Source organism: Arachis ipaensis, chromosome B6 (genome assembly GCF_059453495.1).
Source record: "Arachis ipaensis isolate K30076 ecotype BB chromosome B6, ASM5945349v1, whole genome shotgun sequence".
NCBI classification, from domain to species: domain Eukaryota; kingdom Viridiplantae; phylum Streptophyta; class Magnoliopsida; order Fabales; family Fabaceae; genus Arachis; species Arachis ipaensis.
This window is the reverse complement of record NC_142441.1, coordinates 139,944,333-139,965,710: the sequence shown is the minus strand read 5'-3', so window position 1 is coordinate 139,965,710 and position 21,378 is coordinate 139,944,333. Positions and strand designations below refer to the sequence as shown.

The 21,378-nt window shown below is 35.5% G+C and overlaps 1 protein-coding gene and 1 non-coding gene across 2 annotated transcripts; both read left to right on the top strand.

The window, feature by feature from the left end:
* Positions 1-2,403: 2,403 nt before the first annotated feature.
* LOC148562953 (small nucleolar RNA R71) lies at positions 2,404-2,511 on the top strand. The gene has a single exon (XR_015887155.1). It is a non-coding gene; the product is annotated as a small nucleolar RNA R71 (small nucleolar RNA).
* Positions 2,512-12,524: 10,013 nt separating this feature from the next.
* DEG9 (DegP protease 9) lies at positions 12,525-21,279 on the top strand. Its single transcript, XM_016307157.3, has 9 exons — positions 12,525-13,319; positions 14,061-14,260; positions 14,377-14,557; positions 14,938-15,129; positions 15,590-15,822; positions 19,124-19,225; positions 19,321-19,371; positions 19,471-19,575; positions 20,704-21,279. Exons 1-9 carry the CDS (start codon positions 12,725-12,727, stop codon positions 20,800-20,802), a joined length of 1,758 nt encoding a protein of 585 aa, XP_016162643.1. The 5' UTR covers positions 12,525-12,724; the 3' UTR covers positions 20,803-21,279.
* Positions 21,280-21,378: the final 99 nt, after the last annotated feature.

Genomic DNA, 21,378 nt, shown 5'->3' with positions numbered 1-21,378 from the left:
AGGGGTGTGTTGTGTGAATTTGATGAAGAATGGAGGGCTTTATATAGGGAAGGGAGGGGGGTTAAGGTTCGGCCATATGGGTGGATTTGGGTGGAAAATTGGTTTTGAATTTTTGAAGGTAGGTGGAGTTTATGAGGTAGGTTTATGGGGAAGAGTGGATGGATGTGAGTGGTGAAGAGGTGATGGAGAAGAGAGTTTGAGGTGATTGGTGAAGGGTTTTTGGGGAAGAGTGTTTATGGGGTTGTGTGAAAGAAAGTGGTGAGAAGAAGTGAGTGGAGGTAGGTGGGGATCCTGTGGGGTCCACAGATCCTGAGGTGTTCAAGGATTTACATCCCTGCACCCATTAGGCATGTAAAAATACCTTTGCACACAACTCTGGGCGTTCAGCGCCAGGTTGGTGGCCATTTTGGGCGTTCAACGCCCATTTGTGTGCCATTTCTGGCGTTGAACGCCAGAACCATGCCTATTCTAGCGTTCAGCGCCCAGAAGCTGCCCATTTTGGGCGTTCAGCGCCAGACAGATGCTCCTCCAGGGTGTGATTTTTCTTCTGCTTTTTTTGATTCTGTTTTCAATTTTTCTATTTATTTTGTGACTCCACATGATCATGAACCTACAAAGACATATAACTAAGAAAAATATAGTTAGATAAAAATTGGGTTGCCTCCCAACAAGCGCTTCTTTAATGTCAATAGCTTGACAGTGGGCTCTCATGGAGCCTCACAGATTTGCAGAGCTTTGTTGAGACTCTCCAACACCAAACTTGGAGTTTGGATATTGGAGTTCAACACCAAACTTAGAGTTTGGTTGTGGCCTCCCAACACCAAACTTAGAGTTTGACTGTGGGGGCTTGGGTTAACTTTGCTTTGAGAGAAGCTTTTTCTGCTTCCTCTCCATGGTTGTAGAGGGAGATCCTTGAGTTTTAAACACAAGGGAGTCCTCATTCCATTGAAGGACTATTTCACCTCTGTCAACATCAATCACAGCTCTTGCTGTGGCTAGGAAAGGTCTTCCTAGGATGATGGATTCATCCTCTTCCTTTCCAGTATCCAGGACTATGAAATTAGCAGGGATGTAAAGGCCTTCAACCTTTACTAACACGTCCTCTACTTGTCCATAAGCCTGTTTTCTTGAACTGTCTGCCATCTCTAATGAGATTTTAGCAGCTTGCACCCCATAGATTCCCAGTTTCTCTATTACAGAGAGGGGCATGAGGTTTATTCCTGAACCAAGGTCACACAGAGCCTTAAAGATCATGGTGCCTATGGTACAGGGTATTATGAACTTTCCAGGATCCTGTCTCTTCTGAGGCAATGTCAGTTGATCCAGATCACTTAGTTCATTGGTGAACAAGGGAGGTTCAACTTCCCAAGTATCAATGCCAAATAATTTGGCATTCAGCTTCATGATTGCACCAAGAAACTTGGTAGTTTGCTCTTCAGTAACATCCTCATTCTCTTCAGAAGAGGAATATTCATCAGAGCTCATGAAGGGCATACGGAGGTTCAATGGAATCTCTATGGTCTTTAGATGAGCCTCAGAGTCCTTTGGTTCCTCAGAGGGAAGCTCCTTATTGATCACTGGACGTCCCAGGAGGTCTTCCTCCTTGGGATTCACGTCCTCCTTTCCCTCTTTGGGTTTGGCCATTTTTCTTATGTCAATGGCCTTGCACTCTCCTTTTGGATTCTCTTCTGTATTGCTTGGGAGAGTACTGGGAGGGATTTCAGTGATCCTTTTACTCAGCTGGCCCACTTGTGCTTCCAAATTTCTAATGGAAGACCTTGTTTCATTCATGAAACTTACAGTGGCCTTAGATAGATCAGAGACTAAATTTGCTAAATTAGAAGTATTTTGTTCAGAGTTCTCTGTCTGTTGCTGAGTGGATGATGGAAAAGGCTTGCTATTGCTAAACCTGTTCCTTCCACCATTGTTAAAGCCTTGTTGAGGCTTTTGATCCTTCCATGAGAAATTTGGATGATTTCTCCATGATGAGTTATAGGTGTTTCCATAAGGTTCACCTAAGTAATTTACCTCTGCTATTGCAGGGTTTTCAGGATCATAAGCTTCTTCTTCAGAAGATGCCTCTTGAGTACTGTTGGATGCAGCTTGCATTCCATGCAGACTCTGAGAGATCATATTGACTTGCTGAGTCAATATTTTATTCTGAGCCAATATGGCATTCAGAGTATCAACTTCAAGAACTCCCTTCTTCATAGGCGTCCCATTACTCACAGGATTCCTTTCAGAAGTGTACATGAACTGGTTATTAGCAACCATGTCAATGAGTTCTTGAGCTTCTGCAGGCGTTTTCTTTAGGTGAATGGATCCACCTGCAGAAGTGTCCAGTGACATCTTTGATAGCTCAGATAAACCATCATAGAATATATCCAGGATGGTCCATTCTGAAAGCATGTCAGAAGGACACTTTTTGGTCAATTGTTTGTATCTTTCCCAAGCTTCATAGAGGGATTCACCTTCTTTCTGTCTGAAGGTTTGAACATCAGCTCTAAGCTTGCTCAGCTTTTGAGGAGGAAAGTACTTGGCCAAGAAAGCCGTGACCAGCTTATCCCAAGAGTTCAGGCTGTCTTTGGGTTGAGAATCCAACCATAATCTAGCTCTGTCTCTTACAGCAAAAGGGAAAAGCATGAGCCTGTAGACTTCAGGATCTACTCCATTAGTCTTAACAGTATCACATATCTGCAAGAATTCAGTTAAGAACTGAAAAGAATCTTCAGATGGAAGTCCATGAAACTTGCAGTTCTGCTGCATCAGAGAAACTAATTGAGGTTTCAGCTCAAAGTTGTTTGCTCTAATGGCAGGAATGGAGATGCTTCTTCCATGTAAATTGGAATTAGGTGCAGTAAAGTCACCAAGCATCTTCCTTACATTATTATTATTTTCGGCTGCCATCTCCTCTTCCTGTTCGAAAATTTCTGAAAGGTTATCTCTGGATTATTGTAATTTAGCTTTTCTTAATTTTCTCTTCAGAGTCCTTTCAGGTTCTGGATCTGCTTCCACAAGAATGTTCTTATCCTTGCTCCTGCTCATATGACAAAGAAGAGGGCACAGAAAAAATAATAATAATAATATGGATCCTTTATACCACAGTATAGGGATCCCTTTGTGAGTGAAAGAAAAGAGGGAGACAAAGAGTGTGATGTAAAGAAAGAAACACAACTGTGAGGATGGCAGAGATGTGAGATGAGATGTTAGTAGATGAATAAATAAATAGAATAGGATGGGAGAGGGAGATTTTTTTCGAAAATAATTTTTTTGAAAAAGGGTTAGTGATTTTTGAAAATAGTTTTTGAAAAATGTTAGTAATTTTCGAAAATTAAGATTTAAAAATTAAAATAATTAATAAATTAAAAAGAAATTTTGAAAAAGGGGAAGATATTTTCGAAAATGAGAGAGAGAGAGTTAGTTAGGTAGTTTTGAAAAAGTTAAGAAACAAACAAAAAGTTAGTTAGTTAGTTGAAACAAATTTGAAAATCAATTTTGAAAAGATAAGAAGTTAGGAAGTTAGAGAAGATATTTTGAAATCAAATTTTTGAAAAAGATAAGAAGATATTTTTGAAAAGATATGATTGAAATTGTTTTTGAAAAAGATTTGATTTTTAAAATTACAATTAATGAATTGATTCACAAGAAATCACAAGATATGATTCTAGAACTTAAAGTTTAAATCTTTCTTAACAAGCAAGTAACAAACTTGAAATTTTTGAATCAAAACATTAATTGTTATTGTTATTTTCGAAAATTTGGTATAAAAATAAGAAAAAGATTTTTTTGAAAAGTATTTTTGGAATTTTCAAAAATAACTAAGAATTTTGAAAAAGATTTGATTTTTGAAAAAGATTTTGAAAAAGATAAGATTTTCAAATTGAAAATTTGATTTGACTCATGAGAAACAATTTGATTTTAAAATTTTTTGAAAAAGTCAATCCAAATTTTCGAATTTGATGAGAGAAAAAGAGAAAGATATTTTTTTGATTTTTGAATTTTTAATGAAGAGAGAGAAAAACAAGAAAAATGATGCAATGCATGAGAATTTTAGATCAAAACATGTGATGCATGCAAGAATGCTATGAATGTCAAGATGAACACCAAGAATACTTTGAATGTCATGATGAACATCAAGAACATATTTTTGAAAAATTTTTAATGCAAAGAAAATATGCAAGACACCAAACTTAGAATTCTTTAATGCTTAGACAATAAGAATTCAAGAATGCATATGAAAAACAAGAAAAGACACAAAACAAAAAATCATCAAGATCAAACAAGAAGACTTACCAAGAACAACTTGAAGATCATGAAGAACACCATGAATGCATGAGAATTTTCGAAAAATGCAAGATGCACATGCAATTGACACCAAACTTACAACATGACTCAAGACTCAAACAAGAAACAGAAAAATATTTTTGATTTTTATGATTTTCTAATTTTTTTTGGATTTTTTTTCGAAAATTATATGAAAAAGAAAAAATAAGGATTCCAAAATTTTTAATATGAATTCCAGGAATCTTGCCATGTTAGTCTAAAGCTTCAGTCCAGGAATTAGACATGGCTCACTAGCCAGCCAAGCATTCAATGAAAGCTCCGATTCAAAACACTAGACATGGCCAATGGCCACCCAAGCTTCAGCATGTAATTCAGACATGACATGCCTGACATACCCTACAGTCGTATAATAGCTGATGGTTGGAAGCCTCAGTCCAAAAGAATTTAGACATGGCTTTACAGCCAGCCAGGCTTCACATGCTTCATGAAACACTAGAATTCATTCTTAAAAATTTTGAATCTAAAATTTTTTTTCGAAAACAGGTGAGAAAAATTTGAAATATTTTTGAAAAATTTTTGAAAATAAAATAAAAAGAAAATTACCTAATCTGAGCAACAGGATGAACCGTCAGTTGTCCAAACTCGAACAATCCCCGGCAACGGCGCCAAAAACTTGGTGCACGAAATTGTGATGTCCAGGCTCAAACAATCCCTGGCAACGTGAGCAACTTGGTACGCGCAATCGTAATTACACTTTGATTATGTAAAATTCATGGCTCTTTCTTTCCCTGGCAATGGCGCCAAGAACATGGTACCAATACCATGGTTCACAACTTCAATACAACTAACCAGCAAGTGCACTGGGTCGTCCAAGTAATACCTTACGTGAGTAAGGGTCGAATCCCATGGAGATTGTTGGTATGAAGCAAGCTATGGTCACCTTGCAAATCTCAGTTAGGCGGATATAAATTGATAATGAGGTTTTCGAAATTAATTAATAAAATAGGGATAGAAATACTTATGTAATTCATTGGTGAGAATTTCAGATAAGCGAATAGAGATGCTTTCGTTCCTCTGAACCTCTACTTTCCTGCTATCTTCATCCAATCAGTTTTACTCATTTCCATGGCTGGCTTTATGCAAGGGCATCACCGTTGTCAGTGGCTACATCCCCTCCTCTCAGTGAAAAATATGCTCACATGCTCTGTCACAGCACGGCTAATCATCTGTCGGTTCTCGATCATGCTGGAATAGGATTCACCCTCCTTTTGCGTTTGTCACTAACGCCCAGCACTCGCGAGTTTGAAACTCGTCACAGTCATTCATTCATTGAATCCTACTCGGAATACCACAGACAAGGTTTAGACTTTCCGGATTCTCTTGAATGCCGCCATCATTCTAGCTCACGCCACGAAGATTCTGATTAAGAGATCTAAGAGATATTCATTCTAGCTTATTTCATGTAGAACGGAAGTGTTTGTCAGGCACGTGTTCATAGGGGAGAATGGTGATGAGCGTCACACATAATCATCACCTTCATCACGTTCTTGGGTGCGAATGGATATCTTAGAAGCGAAATAAGATGAATTGAATAGAAAACAGTAGTACTTTGCATTAATCTTTGAGGAACAGCAGAGCTCCACACCTTAATCTATGGAGTGTAGAAACTCTACCGTTAAAATTACATAAGTGAAAGGTCCAGGCATGGCCGAGATGGCCAGCCCCTAAAACGTGATCAATAGATCAAAAGATAATCCAAAGATCCAAAGATGTCTAATACAATAGTAAAAGGTCCTATTTATAATAAACTAGCTACTAGGGTTTACATGAGTAAGTAATTGATGCATAAATTCACTTCTGGGGCCCACTTGGTGTGTGCTTGGGCTGAGCTTGAGTGTTGCACGTGTAGAGGTCCTTCTTGGAGTTGAACGCCAGCTTTTGTGCCAGTTTGGGCGTTCAACTCTGGTTTTGGCTCCTTTTCTGGCGTTGAACGCCAGATTTGGGCAGAAAGCTGGCGTTGAACGCCAGTTTATGTCATCTATTCTTGGCCAAAGTATGGACTATTATATATTGTTGGAAAGCCCTGGAAGTCTACTTTCCAACTCAATTGGAAGCGCGCCATTTCGAGTTCTGTAGCTTCATAAAATCCACTTTGAGTGCAGGGAGGTTAGAATCCAACAGCATCAGCAGTCCTTCTTCAACCTCTGAATCTGATTTTTGCTCAAGTCCCTCAATTTCAGCCAGAAAATACCTGAAATCATAGAAAAACACACAAACTCATAGTAAAGTCCAGAAATATGAATTTAACATAAAAACTAATGAAAACATCCCTAAAAGTAACTAGATCCTACTAAAAACATACTAAAAACAATGTCAAAAAGCGTATAAATTATCCGCTCATCACTTATGCAACTTCAACTTGCAGTAGTTGCTGCTCCTGCTGATGCTAATGCTCAACATGCACCTAATGGAATCTCGATTGATCTTGTTGCTCAAGATCCTACCAATCCACCAGCAGCAACTTCAGATGTACCAACTGAGATGATCCTTGGCCAATCAGAAGGGGTTTCGGTTACACAAGAATCTCAATCTTTATCTGTTTCCAGCCAAGTATGATACTTTATTTGTAATCTATCTTTTGTTATAAATTATAATGTTCCATAATGTAAATATGATTAGTGAATTGACTTTATCTTTCATGATGATAAAATGCAGGACAAAGTAAAATCAAGGCCTCCAAAGCTTCATGTTGTTAAAGGAAAAGCAACAACCCCAGCCTCACCACAACCGGCTACAGCTGCAATAATTCCGGTTTCAGCTGAAACAATTAAGGGCACCAATTCTGCTACTGCGAAAAAACTTGCTAGCTTAATGACTTTTGTGCCAACTCCTGGATTCAAACACTCGAGGAAGAAAGACAAAGATGTTTTGAGTTGTGTTGTGTATTAAAGGCTGAATTATGTATTTTGTAAAGGGTTAAGGATTAGAATCTTTATGTATTATAGACATATTGAAGTATTTTGTACAACATTGTTCATATTTTAGTATAGCCCAAAATTAGGTAACTTATGCTTGATATTATGAAGACTTGATTAATAGGTTTAGTATTATTGTGAAGACTATATTAGCATGATTATATGGACATGCAAATGCTTCGATTTCAATACATATGATTAGACTTAATTTATCTTATGAGTGATTAAGTCTTTATTTTTATTTACTTATTTTTAGAATTGTGTAAAAATTTATTAAACTAATGTCAAAAAATGCAGGTTGCATGATTGTTAATGGATATTCAAAAATGTCCAATCTCATTTATTACATTTCACCAATACTCTTAACAAGATCCAACAAAATAACAACATCACCAATACTTTTACAAGTTTTTTACTTTCCCATTGAATTGACAAAAAGTGCTCCAACTACTAACATAAGCATTATTACTAGGACAAACATGAAAATAAGCAACATCTTAACTACTCTGACTTCAACTTCCAAACTACCCATTCTCCAACTTAGTTTCACTTTCCAATCTTCATAATCACTTTCAACTTCAAACTCTTCTTCTGCCCCACCATTTGCAACGTCAAAAACTTCATATTCATTATTATCTATCCAACTAAAGTAGTTACAGTGGCTAACTTTTTGCAGATGTCAAGTGAAAAAATTGAATCTCACGTTAATGATGAAAGGGGGTTCAAGAAACTATGGATCATACCAATTTAAACTCACCCAATATCTTGGACAAGTGTGAAACAACCTTTTTGATTTTCTGGTGTTTCAGATTTCTTGATCACAGTTTTCAGTCCACAAAAACAGGTTTTGTCCATGTTCATTCTCCTTTTTCGCATGGAGGAGCTAGAGCCGAAGCTACCCAGCGATCGCAGTGATAACCCACCACTTCGTCCTCCACCGACGCTCCGCATCGTGGCTTCTAAACCTGGTGATGTCTTTGCACCACTGCAACACCACTCCTCAAGATAGATTAATGTTTCCGTTCAATTTGGGGATTGGAGTTTATAAAATGGGATAAGGACTATTTTGACATAATAAGGTGAACATATCTTATCAGTTTTCAATTGGGTACACAACTGTTAACACACCTGTCACTTAACGGTCCACGTGTATTATCGTTAACGGAATCTGTAAGCCCATAAACGGAAGGACAAATCTGATTGATATCAAATCTTTCGAAGACTAATTTGATTAAAAAAAATTTTCGGGGACAAAAATAACGATTGTGCAATTTTCGGGACCAATTTCACCATTAGCCCTATAAGAGCCCGTTTGGGAAGGAGCAGAAGCTACTTTTTCTGACTTTTGAATTATGAAAAGTCACAGTACGCGTGTTTGGCACTATTTTAAAAAGAACTTTTAACTTACCAAAAAGTTAATTCATAGCTTTTTGAAGAAGTAGAAATATATGACTTCTCCTCCTCGATGAGTCATTCTATCATTTCCGTAAAAAAAAAATTCAAAACAAAAAAATCTACTTTCATTCTTGGCTCTGTAAATATTGGAAATACTCCCCACCACCATTTTCACCCAAGGTTCCATCTGCTATAAGCATTGGCCTTCCACCATCATTTTCACATAATGATTTATCTGCTCAAAAATATTGACCCTCCACCACCATTTTAAAATAATGTTTTATCTAAACCACCTATTGTATATATTTCTTCCAGTTTTTTTAATCATTTTATCACTCTATTTTTATTATTAAATTTGTATTTAACATTGTGTGTGGTATAAAATCTCAGTTTTATTTTTATTTTTTTCCATGTGATTTTAATTTTATATAGGATTAATCTCCACATACAAGCCTTTTCACTATACAAGTTATACAAGTCCTGAAAATCCCTAATCCCTAAAATGCGCCTCTTATGGCATGTATATTTCACGCGCCTTCTTAACAGATTTTTCAATCAATCAACGCACAAATATATAATTTCCTTTTTCGAAAAGGATTTTGTTTCCTTTTTTGAATTCCTTCTGCGTTTTCTTGTCTTTTCTCTTCGATCTCTTTCATGCGTTTCTCTCTCCCTTCTCCTTCGCCGTTTACGTAAGTTTCTCTCTCTGTTCTCTTTCTTCGTTTTTCTCATTTTCCATTGTTTCTGAAATTAGCTCTGAAATCGTTTTGAAGATAATGGATGATTCAACTTCAGATTATCAGTTGAACGAGAGCGAAGTGAATTTTGAATTTGAATCCAATGAAGTTCCTGAGATGTGGTTTAATTCCAGTTAATAATTGAATTTGAATTTGAATCCAGTTAATAGTTTATAATTGTGTAGTTGAATAATGCGTGAACCTTGTCTGTAAAATTTGCTGTTTATTATTCCTTGTTTGAATTGAATCTAATGTACTAGTTCTGATGAATTTTCTGCATTTTATATCAGACGTTTGGGTGTAAATCAGGAATATTTGGGTGTATTTTAGAAAAGTTTGGGTGTATTTACAGTTTATGACTTTTCATCTCACTGAGGGTGAATTGTCTTATTCTTTTAGTTGAATTGTTTTAGTTTCTGTTTAATGATGATTCATGAATCTGATTTTTGTTATTTTTTATGATGGTTTTATAGTTCTATTTGCATTCTATAGTTTATGCTTATTTTAATATGGTGTATTTTTGGTGTATTTTGCAGCCCCTCTATGGTATTGATGAGCAGTTTGTTCTCCACATACAAGCGTTTTTCTCATACAAGTCTTTACAAATCTTCTCCTCTTTTTATTGTTTTGAATCCAATCAAGTGGCTGAGGTGTGGTTCAATTCAGAAGTAAAAATGTAGCATTAGAGGAAACATTTTTCTGTACAAAAATGTTATTTGTACACTAAAATCAGCTACTAAAATCAGCGACCAATGTATTTGTGTATAAATACATGTGTGGTTTAATTTATTTTCAATGTATATTTCTATTCCAGTAGGTATTTTATACTGGTGGCTGACTTTGGTGGCTAATTATAGTATACACGTAGCATAACTCATTTCTGTATTTGCATCAAATTTGGGTGTAAAACAAAGATATTTGGGTGTAACACGAAGATATTTGGGTGTATTTTAAGAAATTTTGGGTGTAGTTTTATTCTGATAAGTTCTGCATAATTTAGAACTCTTTCTTTTCCTCCTCCTCATCTTCTGCTGCTTCTTTTTTTTTCATCATCATCACCATCTTCTTCTTCTTTATTTCTTATTCATCTTTTCCTTTTTATTTTACCTTCTCAAGTTTCTTCTTGTTTTACTCTCTTAACAAGAATAAAAACAAAAAATCAAACAAAGAAGAAAAAAAAACACATAATGCTCCAAAATTACTTGAAAAAGGATGAACTTACATTCATTTAACTAAAAGAAATAAAGAAATAAGGAAAAGAAGAAGAAAAAAATATAGCATTAAAGGAAATATTTTTCTGTACAAAAATACTATTTGTACACTAAAATCAGCCACCAATGTATTTGTGTATAAATACATGTGTGGTTTAATTTATTTTCAATATATATTTGTATTTCAATATGTATTTTATACTAATGGCTGACTTTGGTGGCTAATTTTAGTGTACACGTAGCATAACTCATTTCTGTATTTGCAGCAAATTTGGGTGTAAAACGAAGATATTTTGGTGTAACACGAAAATATTTGGGTGTATTTTAAGGAATTTTGGGTGTATTTTTATTCTGATAAGTTCTGCATAATTCAGAATTCTTCTTCTTCCTCCTCTTCATCTTCTGCTTGTTCTTTTTTTTCATCATTATCACCATCTTTTTCTTCTTTTTTTTCTTATTCATCTTTTTCTTTTTGTTTTACCTTCTCAAGTTTCTTCTTGTTCAAACAAAGAAGAAGAAAAAATACATGATGCTGCAAAATTACTTGGAAGAGGATGAACTTACATTCATTTAACTAAAAAAAAGAAAGAAATAAGGAAAAGAAGAAGAAGAAAAAAATGCAGCATTAGAGAAAATATTTTTTTGTACAAAAATGTTATTTGTACACTAAAATTAGCCACTAAAATTAACCACCAATATATTTGTGTATAAATATATGTGTGTTTTAATTTATTTTCAATGTATTATTTGTATTCCAGTATGTATTTTATAGTGGTGGCTGACTTTGGTGGTTGATTTTAGTGTACATGTAGCATAACTCATTTCTGTATTTGCAGCAAATTTGGGTGTAAAACGAAGATATTTAGGTGTATTTTTATTCTGATAAGTTCTGCATAATTCAGAACTCTTCATCTTCCTCCTCCTCATCTTCCGTTTATCTTCTTCATCTTCTTATTTCATATTCTCATAATTCTTTTTTGGAGGAAAAAATCAAATAAAGAAGAAAAAAATACATAATGTTGCAAAATCAAAAGAAGGAGGAGAAACACGATGATGAAGATGAAATATGCGAAGAAAAAGGAGGAGAAACACAAAGAAAAAGGAGAAGAAGAAGGAAGAAGAGGAGGAGAAGGAGAAACGCGGAAAAAAATGACAGTTATAATTTTCATCGAGGAAGAAGAAGATGAGTCGTTCTTAACGGTGAGTGAGCGCTTTGGAAATGTGATGCGCGTGTTAACACACTTTTGTGGGTGAGTGTAGCTTCTGTTGTGTGTTGGCCTAACTTGTAAGACTTGTAAACCAAAAAGACTTGTATGTGTAGCATAACTATTTTATATAACTGCTATTATTTTTATAGTTAGTTATAGTAAGTTCTTGACCCCAATAAAAGAGGAGGAAATTCTAATAGAAGTAAAAATAAAAAAATAAAAAATAGTAACAAAAATATACATTGACACACATTTCACATTTATTTTTTATTTTTATCTATCATGTTATAAACAATAAAACATCAAACACTAACTACACAATAATTTCTTTGACATTGCCATCAAGATTATTGTAAATTAAAATTTTATTACTATTTATCACATACAAGAACACCGTTATGGATAAAGATGAAGTAGAAGAATCAGTTTCTACCTAAAAAATAGAACTAATAAGAGAGCAAATAAATAATTAATTGCCTAAACAATTATAATCTTAGTGATTAGGTTATAGAAGATCAATATTTAATATTGAAAAGTATTTGCTATCATGTTATTTTAATTTTCATTTTTTTTGAAAAAAATTATATTTTTTGAATTATTTATCTAAACGCTACAATTTTAAAATAAGTATTTTTATGACTAAAATTTCAAATACAAAATATCTTATTTATAAGCTGTTATTAATAAAAGTTCTTGAATTTTAAACTTTTTTCTAAAGAGCTTATTTAAATGGTTAAGTATATAACCCAGCAATTTTCCGACTGTCCTTTCCTCTCCTCTCCTACCGCGTCTGCTGTTGTGGCAGACTTGTGCAAAGAGAAGAAACTGGTCACCTCTCGATTCTCCTCCCTATTATCAATTTATCATAAATTTCTCTCCCCTCTGACACGCTCTCTTCGCTCTCACACGCAAAAATGGGCGACAAGAAGAGAAAGCGAGCACGAAAATCGAAAGCTGCAACTGACGAAGAAACCGCATCCCCAGACCATAACACCACCACCACAAGCAGCAACGCCACCACATCCAAGAACGACGTCGTTGTCATCCCTGCCCCCGAACCCGCCGAAACCAGTGACCCGGAGTCCCATGGGCTACGCCGTGGCCGGTCCAAGAACAAGAAAAAGAAATCGCCGCCGACCTCCGCGACGGTGCCGGATCGGCGTAGCTCCCGGATTGCGGAACAAAATGGGGACTACGCAGCGACGGGGTCAGTGGCAGAGCCGCCGCTGATGCCAAAGTGGGAGGGCAGCGGGGCCGCAGCGAAGGTGGTGCCGTCAATGGACGCGGTGGTGAAGGTGTTCTGCGTGCACACGGAACCGAATTTCTCGCTACCGTGGCAGCGGAAGAGGCAGTACAGCTCCAGCAGCAGCGGGTTCATCGTGGCGGGTCGGAGGGTGTTGACCAACGCTCACTCCGTTGAGCACCACACTCAGGTCAAGCTCAAGAAGCGTGGGTCTGATACAAAGTACTTGGCCACCGTGCTAGCCATTGGGACCGAGTGCGATATTGGTAACTGAAAATTTTCGGTCTTTGTTAATGTATTTTCTCCGATCTGTATTTGAACTTCTTGATAGCGTCTAGTTCTTTTGAGGGTTTGCGTTTGTTGAGGTTCCTTCAATGTTAGAACTTGTCTGTGTTACTATCCAAATGGAAAACTTGTAGCACTACAAGGAATTGAATGAAAATGACAATGACAGTGACGATCTTTACTTCGTGTTGAATATATAATTGCATTAGGGAGAGGAAAATATTGTGATATGCATGTAAAAGAAGAATTATATATCATGTTACAATTTATCTTTGTTTTGAAGCATTCCTTTTTATTTTCAGTTTCTAAAAATTGGAAAAACGTTTATATATCATCGAATGGATCCTCTCATTTGTTTTGTGTGCAATCTTTTAGTATTCAACATCTTCTCAAACATGTTTTCTGTACTTAAAGAGTATATGGTAAGAGATCATACTTGACTAAATAATTGAGAGGAAAAAATTAAGAGGATTCATTTGCTGTTATCAGGGTTTTGGATGGTTTCTGCTGTAATGCTGTTAATTCCTGCTATTCTGTTACATTGGGCAGGAAGTGTTAATATACCTTCTAATGGTGTAGGCATTGATGCATTGTAGTCAACCCCACTCAGTTATTAGTACTAATTGTTGTATTATTGTATGTTTGTGGATGATGTTAGGCTACACACACACGTTATTTATTAATTCATCTACACTTCTTTTTTCCTTCTGATAATGTTTCAGCATTATTGACGGTGAGTGATGATGACTTTTGGGAGGGAGTTTCACCTGTTGAGTTTGGAGATTTGCCTGTACTGCAAGATGCTGTGACTGTTGTAGGCTATCCTATTGGAGGAGATACAATATCTGTGACTAGTGGTGTTGTTTCACGCATGGAGATACTCTCGTATGTTCATGGTTCTACCGAACTTCTGGGACTTCAGGTAATGGAAATTCTCAGTTCTTAATTTAACTACGTATTTCTTGAGCTACCCATATATATGTGTGTGTGTGTGTGTTACACTGACTATTGCTGGTGACTCCTCAAATACCTCTACAGATAGATGCTGCAATAAATTCTGGGAATTCTGGTGGACCTGCTTTTAATGATAAGGGAAAATGTGTGGGGATTGCATTCCAGTCTCTTAAACACGAAGATGTGGAAAATATAGGATACGTAATACCCACTCCCGTTATCCTACATTTTATCAAAGACTATGAAAAGAATGGGGCTTATACAGGTACTGAGAATAATGCTTCACTTGTCAAGCACATCATCCCTCTCTTTTCTTAAATCCTTAAAAAAAAAAAAAAACAAATAAAGATCCATCCCTAACTAGAAAACCAATAATAATTAAAAAAAAAAACTGTAGATGAGAAAGTGCTTAGCTGCTTAGCTGGAGAATTCTATTTTCAATTTATTCTTGACTTTTTTTTTGGGTTATACCTTTTGGTGCCCCCTTCCTTCTCCTGGTTGGCCTTCACAATTTAATGCATGTGTGTTTAGTGTTTACCATTTTTTACTGGTTGACCTTAACAATTTAGTGCATTTACTTATTGTGTGTTTGACAGCTAGATCTCACATCTTAACTGAATTTATCTTCAATGAATTGCTTTTCAGGATTTCCTGTTCTTGGAGTTGAGTGGCAGAAAATGGAAAATCCTGATCTGAGAATGTCAATGGGGATGGCATCTGACCAGAAAGGTGTGCGTATTAGAAGAATTGAACCCACAGCTCCAGAATCTCATGTTCTAAAGCCATCTGATGTGATTATTAGCTTTGATGGGGTCAATATTGCCAACGATGGAACAGGTAATCTGCCATGTTTTTACTTGGTTAGCATTCTCAATATCTGTAAAATGTAAATTTGCTCAACTTTCCACATATCATTCCCGTGTTTCCACCTATCGTATCATTATATGGATTTGTGCACAACTAGAAAACGTGCTAAGAAATAATGAATGCTTCTGAATTGTTATTTGGTTCCTCCTTCATATGAAATATCTTTTGAAATCTTGAACATTTATTATAGGTTTGGATATGGTTTATCCTTAGTGCTAGTGGAAAAGTATTTGAAAATGTTACTCTGATTTCTTCTTTATTGTGACCATTGATGCTACAAAATGGGATTGAATTTATATATCTATGTTATGGAATTCATTTAATGTGTAGAAACCTGATCCTGTTTTGCTTTAAAATTCATTAAATAAGGTTAACTCATTGTTCCATTGGTTTATGGAGCTAACATTCTAATTCTGGGATATATTTGTAGTTCCGTTCAGGCATGGGGAACGCATTGGTTTCAGTTATCTTGTCTCTCAGAAGTATACTGGGGATAGAGCTCTAGTAAAGGTTTTACGTAATTCAGAGATACTTGAATTTAACATAAAACTCGCAACTCATAAGCGGCTTATTCCAGCACACATCAAAGGCAGGCCTCCTTCCTACTATATAATTGCTGGATTTGTTTTTACTGCCGTTTCAGTCCCATATCTTAGATCTGAGGTTAGTAATTATTGTTGTTGTTGTTATTATTATTATTATTTGTGTAAATCAAGTATCATTAACAAGAGAAGGATATTACAAAGGTATGAAGGATAAGCAATTTTTACAAAGTCTCCCCAAAAAAGTTCATGCAGCTTGCATCAAGTAGAAGCAAGATGCCTAATCTTATCCCACATGGCTGGCTTGTTTAGATGTTTGTCGATAAAGATGCTGGAGTTACATTCCAGCCAAATACCCCAAATTGTAGCATAAATAGCATGCTGCCACAAATATTTGGCTTTCTTCCTCGTCCTCCCATAACCAACAAATGCAGTCAACAAGAATTGATTTGAGTATCCTACACTCCCAATACTAAGTACTTAATAATGCATTCCGGAAAACGTTTGTCACTGGATAATGGGAAAACAAATATGATATTTGATTTAGAATTCAACGCAAGTGTTAGCATAGCTAAAATAACCATATGTGATCTGCGAACCTACTAAACATCATTGGTATTTTGGTATTAAACCTGTTAGGTATAGTTTCCAAATGAAGAATTTGATACTAGCAGGAGCTTTAGATTTCCAAATAGGTTTATTAAGTTGGAAGGAGGATGTATTTGTGGAATGAGTTAAGAATAGAAACAGGAACAGAAAGTAAGATTTACAAGAAAACAATTTAGAGGGATTATTGGTCCACAATGTTTCAGGATGACACTGAATTGTTTGGGATTTGAAAATAATGGAAGTCCAAAGAAAGGTATAGTCCTAAAAATTTTGAATTGGAGAGTTATGTAAAGAAGACAGGTGAGAAAGGAAAGAGGAGCCTCAGAACCAATGATCCTCCCACAAGTTAAAGTGAGAACCATTACCTACTTTTAAAGAATGCAAATATCTATGGCCTTTGGGAAATAAATTTCCAATGGCTAGAATGAGCAGCTTGAAAGGAAGTGTTAGCATCCCACCCTCCCTTTTCCAAGCCATTCTTGTTCTGGGTAACCTGATGCCACAAAAAGAGTGAGCCTCATAGAATCTAGTTGAAGACTTGAAGGTATGAGACTTGATACCTACATCAAAAGTATGGGATTATAGTGTGGAGTTTATAAGGATTTGGACTTTCAAATAACAGTAGTTAGCTTTTTTGATAGGGAGTTCTCAGATTTTTATCAATTGATATCAGTCTTCCACCATGTTATGGCTAAACGGCATGGCTGGTGATGCGAACATTGTAGTGTTTGCTTGTTATTCGCAATGGAGGGAGTTGTATCTACAGGGACTTGACACTAGAGTCAGGCATGAGTTGCAAGCGGTATTAGGTTTAGAACTAATACCTGACACATGCATTATGCATAACGTGTGGTTAGGTATGATTTTAAACCTAATACGTCTTGCAACCTTGTCGGACTTGAGCATTAGATTTCTTACTGGTACTCTCCATTGGGAATAACAAGATTGGTGCGAGAGGATCTATGACGGTTTTGTGTCTCCTACCCATCTCTCTCCAGTGTTGTTCAAGTAACTTTGTATACAAAGAAATGGGACCATTCAATGATTTTTATACAAACCTGTCACGTTTGATTCAATATATATTTTGTTTTAACCCTAAGCAAGGTATCTATTTTCGGAACAAAAGTGATATATTTGGATTTAATATTCACACCGATGTTATCAATCCTATGGAATTCTTCAAGCATTTCAAAAGGATCGGCTTTGATGATCAGTAGTAAACAAATCAGGACCCACTGCCTTTCCCATATCCATGCTTTAAACTTCTTCACTTCATCTTATTCAGGGTTTCTCTTAAGAAAGGAAGCTACTTTGTGGGTGGCAGGATACCAATATAACCCTCCAAGCAAAGGTCTAGAAGGTTCCCGTTGAAATAACTGTCCTCATAGAATCTTGTGATGTCTTTCGTGCACACCACTTTCTCTAAATTTCCAATGCTTTGATTACTAGTAGTGTTTTTCCCTTTCTCCATGCCGCTGGATATGTCACTCAAAGAAAAAAATTCAGAACTTATATCTTCTTTAGCCCATTGGATCCTTGTCTTTTGCTTCTAACTTATTTTTCCTTTCAGCAATATAATGTCATAATCATTAAGCTAAGAGACCTTCTCTCAGTAATCTCTATTCCCTAGTTCTATCCAAATTCAATTTGTTGGAGAGCCTTGGAGCAACCATTGAGTTGTCTTCATGTGACAAGGTCACGTGTTCAAGTTGTGAAAACAGCCATTGATGTAATTATTAGGTTAGGCTGTGTACATTACACTCTGAGTGCGGCCCTTTCTCGGACCCTGCGTTAACGCGAGATGCTTGTGCACTGGGCTGTCCTTTTATATATATATATAAAAGAAGAATGTCATTTAGATAGAAGAATAATACAAGGAGAAGGGAGGGTAAAAGGTCCAGGTCCTCTATGCAATGGTAAAAAAAAAAGCCAAAAGAACTATTCATAAAGCATTGCTTCCAATCTCTCAACATGTCAGATAGAGTCTTTAAATGAAATCATGAACTTTACAGCAAATGAATGCTTAATGTCTAATCCTATCCCACAAAACTTGCTTGTCAGAAAATTTTTCATTGAATGTACACGAATTGTGCTCCAACTAAATACTCCAAATTGTAGCATATAAATCATTTTAGATTGTCATGAACTTATATCTTTCCAATCCTTGGACTGCTGTAGTGTTGTCTAGATTTAAACATCTTTCATAATAGGAACATAACTGCTACAAGAAGTTGCCATATGTTCTCATATCCAAATTGTAGCATATAAATCATTTTAGATTGTCATGAACTTATATCTTTCCAATCCTTGGACTGCTGTAGTGTTGTCTAGATTTAAACATCTTTCATAATAGGAACATAACTGCTACAAGAAGTTGCCATATGTTCTCATATCCAAAGGTGTTTTACACTTTGACCTCATATCATCATGCAGTACTCCAGGTGGAGCACTGGCAGAATCTTATTTCTTTGTTTGAGCATTGTATGTGGATTAAATCCTATATTTAGTGCTTGTATCCCCAATTAGATTCCCCAATTAGATCTGAATTTTCTTTATGGAAGTTCAAAATTATTCAATGTTATGATTGTTTATCCATCAAGTCCAAAGTAAAAAAGGCATCTATCATTTTGCAACAGTGCATATAAAACCAATGTTATTGTGATTTCTGGTTGCAAGTTGTAAAAGTAGTGTTTTAAATATCTTAAATTTGTGTCTATGATTACAGTAAATTTTATTTCTGGAAATTATCTTTTGTTGTTTGAGTATATATTTGTTACTAACTTTATTATTGCTTCTTAATTTGTATGATCCAGTATGGTAAAGATTATGAGTTTGATGCTCCAGTGAAGCTCCTAGAGAAACATCTACATGCTATGGCACAATCTGTTGATGAGCAACTTGTTGTTGTTTCTCAGGTCTTGGCCTATGCTATCCCTTATTTTAATTTTTTCTTTTTTTTTTATTGGATTTGCTGTTTAACATTTGCTCTTACTTAAACTTTACTATATAGGTTCTGGTGTCTGACATTAATATTGGATATGAGGAGATAGTTAACACTCAGGTAAGAGAACATTTATTGATATTAAATTATTAATTGTTATAGATCTAAATTAATGGTTGATTTGAAATGCCTACCCCTTCTCTTTTTGGATTCATATAGGTTCTTGCTTTCAATGGTAAGCCTGTGAAGAATCTGAAGGGCTTGGCCACCATGGTTGAGAACTGTGATGATGAGTTTCTAAAGTTTGATCTGGAATACCAACAGGTTCTCTCTCATGGACTCAGTCGTGTGAATTTTTTTTTTTTGACTTTCTAAAGTTTTCTGAATTAACATTTAATCTAACTTTCGTGTATCAGTAAGCTGCCCATTCTTCTCTTTACCCATTCTTTACATATTTCGTTTAAGCATATATTTTTCTAGTTTCTTATGTGGAATTTGATTTGTCATATCAATTAGAAGTTGTTTCTTTCTCTATCTTTTACATAATTAAATTGAAAGTAAAACTACACTTTAGTCCTAGGAAAATTTTCATTTAAAAACTTAGCCTGTAAAAGATTAAATGTACTCACTTTAGTCCTTGTAATATTTATGTTTCAACACTTTAGTTTGTAAAAGATTATAGGCTTAAGTAAGTTTTTGGTCCCTGTAAAATACTCGATTTTTTGTTTCGGTCTACTAAATTTCAAAAGTTGTCTATTTTAATCCTTCTTGTTAGTTTGCTTTAAAGAGTAGTTTCTATATTGTAGAAAATTTAAGAAATATAAGACTGCTAAGAAGGAGACAAAGGTGGCAATAAGAGAGTCAAAACAAGAGTGTATGAGAGTCTTTATCAGTATTTGGGTACGAAGGATGAGAGATTTGGATCAAATTAAGTCATTAAGGACAAGAATGGTGAGATTTTGGTCACTGATGAAAGTATTGACGAAATATAGAAGAGCTACTTTCACGAGTTATTTATCGAGAGAGAGGAGACTCTTTTGTATTTCAGTTGCATACAAAAAAGAAGACCAAAATTTTAATTATTATTGAAGAATTTGAGAAGTTGAAGTAAAGGAAGTCCTAAAGCTGATGAAGAATGAGAGGGCAGTAGGCCCAGACAATATTTATATTTGGATTGAAGTTTGAAAAGATTTAGGAGGTGTTGGTCAAAATATGCATGCGACAATAGATATCTATAAAAAGTTAAAAACACACAAATGTTTAAAATTTTGATCAAATTGCAATATTTTATTTTTGGGTAAGCCAAAGAGAGAGCAAAAAGAAAAGTACACAGGTCTAAACAAGGAAGCCCCGATGAGATAACTACTTCAATTCTCAAATATTTATAGCTCAACAACTTCATTGTGAATCAGATGAATACTTATTCAAATTTTGAATGTCCCACTTTTGCAGATAGTAGTACTAAAGACCAGCACTGCCAAGGCCGCAACCATGGATATACTCACAACACATTGTATACCGTCGGCAATATCTGATGACCTGAAAGCATGAAAGGCATTGGCGAGAGCTATTTCAATTTTCACTGTTGCTTTGTGGTATGTTTTTCGAGGGGTACTAAACACGTGTTATCAGATTTTTGACCATGAGATCTATATAGTAGACGGTGAGCTGAACAATGAAGCACGCAGAGGAGACATTGAAATCTGGCGGGGAGTATTTGGGGGAATTTGAAATGCATCAGCTGCTTAGATGCATCTTGTCATTTTCATTGGCGGTTGAATGCTTTCTACTCTATTCATGTCTATCATTTAATATCTTTCCTCAATCAGAAACATTATATTCCTTGTGGAGGAATGGATAGGAGAGGGTAGGGACTAGGGAATATATTTCCCTATTTAGAGAAATTGTTCCCCCCAAAAAATTTGACATTGTGGTGTATTATTTTTCTTTAGTTAGGACGAGGCATGTAGACTTTTCATATTGAGGATATTAATGTTTGATTTGTAATAAAAGGCAAATAATTTGAAATATTCTGCATTTTTTAAGGTATACATATTTTTTTGTCACTTTGGGGTATGGTTTGGAATGAGGGTTGTATTCCTCTCTATTTTAGGGATTACAACGGTT

Excerpts from the sequence above, each read along its gene's own strand:
- DEG9 (XM_016307157.3), top strand. The coding sequence starts at position 12,725 with ATGGGCGACAAGAAGAGAAAGCGAGCACGAAAATCGAAAGCTGCAACT. Across the intron at positions 14,558-14,937 it reads AAAGAATGGGGCTTATACAG|GATTTCCTGTTCTTGGAGTT; the intron begins GTACTGAGAATA and ends ATTGCTTTTCAG. Across the intron at positions 19,576-20,703 it reads TTGATCTGGAATACCAACAG|ATAGTAGTACTAAAGACCAG; the intron begins GTTCTCTCTCAT and ends CCACTTTTGCAG.